The sequence below is a fragment of the Theropithecus gelada genome, chromosome 19 (genome assembly GCF_003255815.1).
Source record: "Theropithecus gelada isolate Dixy chromosome 19, Tgel_1.0, whole genome shotgun sequence".
In the NCBI taxonomy this organism is placed as follows: Eukaryota; Metazoa; Chordata; class Mammalia; order Primates; family Cercopithecidae; genus Theropithecus; species Theropithecus gelada.
In genome coordinates this window covers 25,442,176-25,452,648 of record NC_037687.1, presented here as the reverse complement: position 1 = coordinate 25,452,648, position 10,473 = coordinate 25,442,176, and the positions used below count along the sequence as shown (strand labels likewise).

Below are 10,473 nucleotides of genomic sequence, written 5' to 3'. Positions count from 1 at the left end.
TTTCAGCTCACCGCAACCTCTGCCTCCCGGATTCAAGCAATTTTCCTGCCTCAGCCTCCTGAGTAGTTGGGATTATATGCATGAGCCACCATACCTAATTATATATTTTTAGTAGTGACAGGGTTTCTCCATGTTGGTCAGGCTGGTCTCGAACTCCTGACCTCAGGCATTCTGCCCACTTTGGCCTCCCAAAGTGCTGGGGTTACAGGCGTGAGCCAACATGCCTGGTCATTTCCCAACTTTTAAAAAATTAAAAAGAGGCCGGGCACAGTGGCTCATGCCTGTAATCCTGGCACTTTGAGAAGCCAAGGCAGGCAGGTCACTTGAGGTCAGGAGTTTGCGACCAGCCTGGCCAACATGGTGAAACCTCGTCTCTACTAAAAATACAAAAATTAGCTGGGTGTGGTGGTGGATGTCTGTAGTCCCAGCTACTCGGGAGGGTGAGGCAGGAGAACCACTTGAGCCTGGGAGGCGGAGGTTGCAGTGAGCCGAGATTGCCCCACTGCTCTCCAGCCTGGATGATAGAGCAAGACTCTTGTCTCAAAATAAATACATAAATAAATAAAGTAAACATAAAAAGAAGACATTAAACAGTGCTCATTGTGGAAAGTGAATCTATGTGCCCTTAGTAAAGAAGATGAGAAGAATGGAGATGGCAGGGAAACTGACAGAATATGACACATCAGACTGACAAAGTCATAACAAGTACCCCAAGTTGGTACCAAAAAGACTACATACTCTGACCATAATGCAGTTGCGCAGTGACCGATAAGACAAAAATGGTCTCATGGAGCATATGAATCCCAAGTCTAAACTGAATGAGGCTCAAAGAAGGCTTCACATTGAAAATGAGAACATGTGTATGTGAGTGAGTTGTAATGAACCTGCTATATATCAACATTTATGTGGCAGAGCTGGGAGGGTGCAAAGAGGGATATCCTTCATCTTGTAGCATTTTTTTTTTTAGAACGGAAAAACTGGAAAATCATTAACATTTACAGTGTTTCAGTCCTACTGTGCAGTCATTGTGCCTAAGTGAAGAGCTGGACCCGCAAGTTGCCTCGCCTGGCCTTGCCTTTCGCCTTTCCTTTCCTTCCCCTTTCCTTCCCCTTCCCTTCCCCTTCCCTTCCCTCTCCCCTTTCCTTTCCTTTCCTTTCCTTTCCTTTTTTCTTCTTTTCTTCCCTCCCTCCCTCCCTCCCTCCCTCCTTCCTTCCTTCCTTCCTTCCTTCCTTCCTTCACTTTGTCACCCAGGCCGGAGTGCAGTGGTGCAAACATAGCTCACTGCTGCCTCAGGCTCCCAGGCTCAAACGATCCTCCTGCCTCAGCTCCCCAGGTAGCTGGGACTACAGGCATGTGCTACCATGCCTGGTTAATTTTTGCATTTTGTTGTTGTTGTTGTTGAGATGGGGTTTCTCCATGTTGCCCAGGCTGGTCTCAAACTCCTGGACTCAAGCAATCCTCCCACCTTGGCCTCCCAAAGTGCTAGAATTACAGGTGTGAGTTACCGCACCCGGCCTTGAAAGCTTTATTTTTATTCCAATTGTAGCCTCCCTCCAGGATGTGGATTCACATGTAACATGAGTGGTAAGTGTTTAAAGGGGACTTTCCCACATTTTTTTTTTTGAAATGGAGTCTCGCTCTGTTGCCCAGGCTGGAGTGCAGTGGTGCAATCTCGGCTCACTGCAAGCTCTGCCTCCCAGGTTCATGCCATTCTCCTGCCTCAGCCTTCAGAGTAGCTGGGACTACAGGCTCCCGCCACCATGCCTGGCTAATTTTTTGCATTTTTAGTAGAGACAGAGTTTCACCATATTAGTCAGGATGGTCTCGATCTCCTGACCTCATGATCCACCCGCCTCGTCCTCCCAAAGTGCTGGGATTACAGGTGAGCCACCGCGCCCAGCAGGTCTTTCCTACAGTTTTTACTTCCGTAAGGAGGCTCTGCAGTGTGAGTTCTTGTATGAACCATGAATTTGAGACCACGCTGAAGGTTTTGTCATGTTCCTTTTAGATTCACAGTTTCTCTCCAGGGTGAGAACAAATGTCTACTCAAGATGAATGAAGAGGAAAGGCTTTCCCTAGACTTTACCTTGGCAGGGTTTTTTTTTTTTTTTTTTTTTTTTCACATTTCTGTAAGATAGGAGAGTTCAGGGAAGATGTTCTCATGCATGCTAGCCCCTTGAGCTCCCTTCCAATATGTCCTCCTCCCATGTTCAGTACAGTTCGAAAATTGATGAAGATTTTCCCACCTTCCTTTCATTCACAGCGCTTCTCATCATTGTGAGTCTTCAGATGTTTTTTAAGTCCTGACGACTTTGTAAAGTCTTTGCCACATGTCTTACATTTATAGGGTTTCTCTCCAGTGTGGCTCCTTAGATGTGTGTATTTTGAGGACTCCCTGATGACTTTCCCACATTCTTCACATTCGTAGGGCTTCTTCTGCACGACGTGCTTTCTTAAATGCTTATGAAGGTGTAAGGAATATCTGAAGGCTTTTCCACATTTCCCACATTCGTACGGTTTCTCTCCAGTGTGAATTTTCATATGTCTCATAAGGAATGACTGATAAAAAAAGGCTCTCCCACATTCGGGACATTTGTGGCTTTTCTCTCCAGTGCAGTGACTCCTGTGTGAACCGGACTTTGGGGCGTTGGCAGAGGTTGCTCCAGTCTGACAATCCTTCTTATTTGTCTCTGAGGTATACGACTGCATCTGCACGGCATGAACTGAGTTATTTCTGGAAGTGTTCTCGCCCTGAGTAAAATCATACATTTTCTCTCGAACACGAGTGTTGTGTGCCCTAAGGGATCCGTCTTCATGGAAAGCTTTTCCAAATGGATTCTGTTGGTGCCTGTTTGCTCCCGTATCAATTTCATCACGTATATGATGCACGGCGTTCTGACTGCCAGTCCATGTGCTTGATTTCAGCTCTGTTTTTCTCCCACACGGAACCCACTGAATGTTCTGCCCCAAGACTTCATCGTGTCCGTTGTTTTCATGTGTTTTTTGACTATCGTTTAAGAAAGGATTATACTTGAAAATACTTGAGTCACATGTCAGGATACATCGTCTTGTGGAATCTCCCTGTGAAGGCACACGCCTGCAGGTAGGTTTAGAGCGGTTCCTCATTTCGTGATCTTCACAGACGCTAACAGAAGATTCATCTTTCTCAGGGGCAACTGCAGGTGGCTTCACATTATTCACCCCCTGCCTGTGTGGTCCCTCTGTTTTGGGGCATCTCCAGTCTTCTCTCAATGTGGAGAGCTGGGAACTGATGCTTGTGAGACACACTCTGTTGGCTTCAGGAAATGTTCTTTTAGGAAGAATATCCGGCTGAGGGGTTGCATCTTTGGTTTTGCACGGAGTCGCCCAGTCTGAAATACAGTGGCACAAAAGTTAAATTCTTTGTTGAAAGTAAAGGTGGGTTAGAGATGATAACATAGGCAATGTCTGTGCGGATTTCTTTCTTTCTTTCCCCCTTCCTTCTTTCCTTCCTTCCTTCCTTCCTTTCTTCCCTCCCTTCCTTTCTTCTTCCTTCCTCTGCTTCCTTTCTTCCTTCCCCTTCCTTCCTTCCTTTCTTCTTTCTTTTCCTTCCTTCCTTCCTCCTTCCTCTGCTTCCTTTCTTCCTTCCCCTTCCTTCCTTCCTGTCCTTACTTTTTTCTGTCCTTCCTTCCTTCCTTTTCTTTTCTTTCTTTCTTTCTTCCTTCCTTCCTTTCCTTCCTTCTTTCTTCCTTCTCCTTCCTTCCTTCCTTCCTTCCTTCCTCTCTCTCTCTCTCATTCTCTTTCTTTCTCTCTTTTCTTTCAACAGAGTCTTGCTGTGTGGCCCAGGCTGGAGTACAGTGGCATGATCTTTGCTTATTACAACCTCTGCCTCCCAGGTTCAAGCAATTCTCTGGCCTCAGCTTCCCGAGTATCTGAGATTACAAGTGTGTGCCAGCATGCCTGGCTAGTTTTTGTATTTTCAGTTGAGATGGGGTTTCGCCATGTTGGCCAGGCTGGTCTTGAATTCCTGGCCTCATGTGATCCACCTGCCTCAGCCTCCCAAAGTGTTGGGATTACAGGCGTGAGCCAACGCGCCCGGCCTCTGTGTGGATTTCTTTCTAGATGTTCCCCCAACATATATGATAAAAACGTGAAGGGGAAGAAAGCAAGAGGAAGGAAGCAGAGAAAGACCTCAGGGATTCCGCAGTGTCAGGAATGTGAGGATGGTAAGGTCAGGGGTTCAACATGGAGAGCGTCATGTTACTGAGGAATGGTTCTGCAGAGATCAAGGAAACGATCAGGAATTTTAAGTGGAAGAGAATTGTACAGAAAGTCCATGTGAAATTTTTATTTTTTTGAGATGAGGGTCTCACTAGGTTGCCCAGGCACTGGGCGCAGTGGCTATTCATAGGCTTAATCATAACACACTGTAGCCTTGAGCTCTTGGGGTCAAGTGATCCTCTTGCCTCAGTCTCCCGAGTAGCTGGCTCCATGTGCAATTTTTTTTTTTTTTTTTTGAGACGGAGTCTCGCTCTGTTGTCCAGGCTGGAGTGCAGTGGCCGGATCTCAGCTCACTGCAAGCTCCGCCTCCTGGCTTTACACCATTCTCCTGCCTCAGCCTCCTGAGTAGCTGGGACTACAGGCTCTTGCCACCTCGCCCAGCTAGTTTTTTGTATTTTTTAGTAGAGACGGGGTTTCACCGTGTTAGCCAGGATGGTCTCGATCTCCAGACCTCGTCATCCGCCCGTCTTGGCCTCCCAAAGTGCTGGGATTACAGGCTTGAGCCATTGTGCCCGGCCTCCATGTGCAGTTTTAAGGAGAAAAGGAACAGGCCTTTCTCTGGGAAAAATGAATATATGAGAGGATGGATAAAAGTCAAAAAACATAAGCTCAGCCAGGCGCAGTGGCTCACGCCTGTAATCCCAGCACTTTGAGAGGCTGAGGTGGGTGGATCACCGGAGGTCAGGAGTTTGAGACCAGCCTGACCAACATGGTGAAGCCCCATCTCTACTAAAAATACAAAAATAAGCCGGGCATTGTGGTGTGTGCCTGTAATTCCAGCTACTTGGGAGGCTGAGGCAGGAGAATCACTTGAACCCAGGAGGCAGAGATTACAGTGAGCGGAGATCGCACCACTGCACTCCAGCCTGGGCAAGAGGGTACCTGTTTTTTTCTTTCTTTTTAAATTAAAAAAACTTTTTTAAGACAAAAAAGAACAGGGTTTTGCCATGTTGGCTGGGGTGGTCTCGACCTCCTGGCCTCAAGTAATCCTCCTCCTGCCTCAGCCTCCCAAAGTGCTAGGATTATAGGTGTGAACCACTGTGCCTGGCCTATAGGTCTCCTTAGCTGCTCTGTAGATAACAACTTGAAAATTATAAAGCATTAAGTTTCCACTTTGAGATATTCCTTCAGGTCCTGCATTCTGATGAAATGACTATGCCAACTGGTCTGAGGAATGCCGTGAGAAACTGACGCACCAAAGAATGTACTTTCCTCATCCCGACGATTTCATCCCCCTTCCTCTGACCAATCAACATCTCCAATTCTCCGGTCCCTTGCCCTTCATGATCCCCTTGAAAACGAGAGCAGTGGCTCACGCCTGTAGTGCCAACATTTTGGGAGGCCAAGGTGGGCGGATCTCTTGAGGTCAGGAGATCGAGACCAGCCTTGCCAACGTGATGAAACCCCATCTCTACTAAAAATACAAAAATTAGCCGGGTATGGTGGTGTGTGCCTGTAGTCCCAGCTACTCGGGAGGCTGAGGCAGGAGAATTGCTTGAACCCGGGAGGCAGAGGTTGCAGTGAGCGGAGATCGCACCATTGCACTCCAGCCTGGGCAACAAGAGTGAAACACAGTCTCAAAAAACAAAAAAACAAGAACCCCAAAACCCCTCAGGGAGAAGAATTTGAGCATCTCCTCCCATCTCCTCGGTCGGCACCAGATAATCATGAAACTTTCTCTGTTGCAAACCTTGCTGTCTCAGTGGCATGAGCCTGTTGCTCTGTTACTATGCTGCTGGTTTACAAACCTGTCAGTCCTGTAATGTTCACATCTGCCTGGCACTGAGATGCATGAATGCCTGGACAAAACTGCCCTGCACTGTTTTCAGACCACTTCTTGCTCCAAATGAGAGGGCAGACTGGGTTTGCCTAGTGGAGATCCCGTTCACTGGGCAAGCACGTGGTGTAAAGGAACTATGCCAAGACTTTCTGTGAAATGGGACACAAGCTGTGGTTTGCTGGGGGTTCCGAAGCTGACGATGTGTGAATAGAAGAGCAACAGTGGTCCCTCTACTTTTCTCATCAATGCACTAAAACTCTGCCAAAAGGGCTCAGAACGACCCTTTTCCTGTGTACCATGTTCACCTACATAAGGATCCCCCAAAGTCTGTTCGATCACCAAGAGAATAAAAATGTAATGCATTAGTTGGGCATGGTAGAGCATGCCTGTAATCCCAGATACTCAGGAGGCTGAGGCAGGAGAATTGCTTGAGCCCAGGAGGCGGAGGTTGCAGTGAGTCGTGATGGTGCCACTTCACTCCAGCCTGGGTGACAGGGTGAGACCCCATCTTCATGAAAAGAAAAATAAAGGTTGGGTGTGGTGGCTCATGCCTGTAATCCCAGCACTTCGGGAGGTCAAGGTGGGAGGATCACTTGAGGTCAGGAGTTCAAGACCAGCCCAGCCAACGTGGTGAAATCTGCCTCTACTAAAAATACAAACAAAAATTAGCCAGGTGTGGTGGTGTGCACCTGTATTCCCAGCTACTAGAGAGGCTAAGGCAAGAGAATTGTGTGAACCCAGGAGGCAGAAGTTGCAGTGAGCTGAGATGATGCCACTGCACTCCAGCCTGGGAGATAGAGTGAGACCCTGTCTCAAAAAATAAAATAAAATAAAATAAAATAATGCAACAAACTATTTCCAGTTTCATGGTGAACCCTACATCTACTACCTGGGGGACAACAGTTCTGTCTCTGGAATTTAACCCAGTTCCCATTTTCCAATGCACTTCCCAGAACACGGTTCCAAAGTAGCACTGGTCCCATCACTGACTAAGTGCAGGAAGGGGGCCTCCTTACCTATGAATGCCAGGTTCCTAGAGTTCTCCAGCATCACGTCTCTGTAGAGATTCCTCTGAGCTGGGTCCAGCAGGGTCCACTCCTCTTTGGTGAAGTTCACAGCCACGTCTGCGAAGGTCACTGAGTCCTAAAACAGCACATGCAGTTTGGCTCAGTGGGGTGTCCTGTTATCAGTTTGAACTGTGACCCCGTTCTCCACAAAAAAAGGTACATTGAGGTCTTAACCCTTGGTACCTGCAAAGGTGACCTGATTTGAGAACTAGAGTCTTTGCAGATGTCAATGAATTAAGATGAGGCTGTGGCCGGGCGCAGTGGCTCACACCTGTAATCCCAGCACTTTGGGAGGTTGAGGCAGGTGGATCACAAGGTCAGGAGTTCGAGACCAGCCTGGCCAACATGGTGAAACCCCATCTCTACTAAAAATACAAAAAATTAGCCAGGCATGGTGGCAGGTGCCTGTAGTCCCAGCTACTCAGGAGGCTGAGGCAGAGAACTGCTTGAACCCAGGAGGTGGAGGTTGTAGTGAGCCGAGATCATGCCACTGCACTCCAGCCTGGGCTACAAAGTGAGACTCTGTCTCAAAAATAAAAAAAAGAAAAAAGAAAAAAAAAAAAAAAGGTGACGTTGTACTGGGGTTGGGTGGGCCCTAATCCAATGACTGGTGTCCTTATAAGAAGAGGAAATCTGGCCAGGTGCGGTGGCTTACACCTGTAATCCCAGCACTTTGGGAGTTTGAGGCGGGACAATTGCTTGAGGCCAGGAGTTCAAGTCCAGCCTGGGCAACAAAGTGATAACCCGTCTCTACAAAAAATAACCATTACCCGTGAATGTGGGTGGGCACCTATAGTCCCAGCTACCCGGGAGGCTGAGGAGGGAGGATTGCCTGAGCCTGGGAGGTGGAGGTTGCAATGAGCTATGATCCTGCCACTGCAGTCCAGCCTGGGCAACAGAGCAAGACCCTGTCTCAAAACAAACAAACAAACAAAATATATATATATATATAAAAGAAGGGGAAATGTGGACAGAGGGAGGGACACAGAGGAAAGAATGCCATTTGGTGAGGGAGGCAGAGACTGGAGTGATGGGTCCACAAGCCAGGGAATGCCAAGGATGCCAGTGACTACCGGCAGCTAGGTAAGAACATGGAACAAATTCTTTCTTGGAGCCTCCAGAAGGAACCAACCCTGCCGCCATTTTGATCTTGGACTTCCAGCCTGCAGAATTGTGAGAAAATCAATGTCTGTTGCTTAAGCTACCCCATCTGTGATAGTTACGGCAGCCTGAAGAGCCTAATGCAACGGGAAGAGCATACGCTCAATTGGTAGAGACTGACGTCCGGTCGTATGACTCAGGTGCTCTTTCTTCTGAGACAGGGTCTTGAGCTGTCACACAGGCTGGCGTGCGGTGGTGCAAACGCAGCTCACGGCAGCCTCTAACTGCTGGGCTCAAGTGATCCTCCCACCTCAGCCTCCCAAGTGGCTGGGACAACCGGCACACACCATCGTTTTTGGCCCCGTCTCAGGAAAAAGAGTACCTGAGTCCCACGACTGGACTTCAGTCTCCACCAGTTGACCGGCTGTGTGTCTTTCTGATGCATTAGCCTGTTCAGGCTGTCATAACAAACGATCACAGAGGGGTGGCTTAAAAATCCTTAAACCCTGGCCAGGTGTGGTGGCTCATGTCTGTAATCCCAGCACTTTGGGAGGCCGAGGCGGGCGGATCACCTGAGGTCAGGAGTTCAAAACCAGCCTGGCCAACGTGGAGAAAGCCCATCTCAACTAAAAATACAAAAATTAGCCAGGCGTGATGGCAGGCGCCTGTAATCCCAGCTACTCGGGAGGCTAAGGCAGGAGAATCACTTGAACTTGGAAGGCGGAGGTTGCAGTGAGCCGAGATCACGCCATTGCACTCCAGCCTGGGCAACAAGAGAAACTGTCTCAAAAAAAAAAAAAAAAAAAATTTTTGGAGTGGGGTAGGCCGGGCGTGGTGGCTCACGCCTGTAATCCCAGCACTTTGGGAGGCTGAGGCGGGAGGATCACGAGGTTAGGAGGTCGAGACCATCCTGGATAACATGGTGAAACCCCGTCTCTACTGAAAATAACAAACAATTAGCTGGGCGTGGTGGTGGATGCCTCTAGTCCCCGCTACTCGGGAGGCTGAGGCAGGAGAATGGCATGAACCCAGGAGGCAGAGCTTGCAGTGAGCCGAGATGGCGCCACCCAACTCCAGCCTGGGCAACTGAGCAAGACTCCATCTCAAAAAAAAAAAAAAAAATTTGGACTGGGGCACGGCTCAGTCCACTCCTTGTTATCTGCAGGTCACGACAGTCGCGGGGGATGCTGCCACCAGGAGAGCCCTGCCCGCTGCATAAATGCCTAGTGTCCCCTGCAAGACCCTGAGTTCCTTAAGACAAAGACACTTTCTTTTTATTTTACTTTATTATGATTTTTAGAGACAGAGTCTTACTCTGTGCCCCAGGCTGGAGTGCAGTGGAGTGATCAGTCCTCATTGTAGCCTCACCCTCCTGGGCTCAAGCGATTCTCTCGCTTCAGCTTCTTAAGTAGCTGGGACTACAGCCATGCACCACCATGCCAGGCATTTTTTTTTTTATATTTATAGAGACAGGGGTCTTGCTATGTTGCCCAGGCTGGTATCAAACTCGTGGCCTCAAATGATCCTCCTGTCTCAGCCTCCCAAAGTCCTGGGATTACAGGCTTGAGCCACTGCGCCCCACCAAAGACACTTTCATCTCCTTTCTTAGCATGCTTTGCAGCAGAACGTGAAGCCCACAGGCAGCCAGGATGAGGCGTGGAAAGGACTGGTCAGTACTGGGGTGGGGGTGGTCCCATGAGAATCCCCAGGGCAGCATCTCTCTCTAAGCAGAGGTGCAGAGACCTGGGACAGCACGGCTGGCGGTGGGCCCTGCCCGGCTGCACGCGCTTTACCTAACTCCCAGCCACAGGCAGAGGCACATTCACTCGTGGGAACAACACCCTTCTGGGGGAGGGTGAGCTGCCAACTTACCTGGGACATATTTGTCACCAACGCGATGGCCAGTCCTGGCTCCCCCGTGTTTCCTTCAAGGAGGCAGGCGAGGTAGAGCTTGGGAGAAGAATGGAGCTGTGAGAATCCAAGCACCCTGCCTTCCCCACACTCCTATGTGGACCCTGCCTGACATTAATCTCAGCATATAAATGCATGCGTGCACACACACCCCACACACACACCCACACTCCCCAAACCCCCTCACACCCACCCCCACACACACACCCACACACACCCACACCCCCACACACCCACACTCCCCAAACCCCTCACACCCACCCACCCACCCACACACACCCACACACCCACACTCCCCAAACCCCCTCACACCCACCCCCACACACACACCCACACACCCCCACACCCCCACAC

General features: G+C 49.2%; 1 protein-coding gene across 3 annotated transcripts in view; it reads right to left on the bottom strand.

Moving 5' to 3' along the window:
* Nucleotides 1-1,519: 1,519 nt before the first annotated feature.
* The window catches only part of ZNF114 (zinc finger protein 114), a 22,414-nt gene continuing 13,460 nt past the window's right edge, over nt 1,520-10,473 (bottom strand). Inside the window, exons 3-6 of one of the 3 annotated variants that reach the window (XM_025368309.1) lie at nt 10,081-10,158; nt 7,878-8,015; nt 7,057-7,183; nt 1,520-3,371 (exon numbers count right to left, since the gene is read on the bottom strand). In XM_025368309.1, coding sequence (XP_025224094.1) covers nt 2,254-3,371; nt 7,057-7,183; nt 7,878-8,015; nt 10,081-10,089 — 1,392 coding nt within the window. In that variant the 5' untranslated portion in view covers nt 10,090-10,158 and the 3' untranslated portion in view covers nt 1,520-2,253. Of the gene's footprint in view, nt 3,372-7,056; nt 7,184-7,877; nt 8,016-10,080; nt 10,168-10,473 lie in introns of those variants that run through there. The other 2 variants (XM_025368310.1, XM_025368311.1) reach the window with 2 other exon arrangements.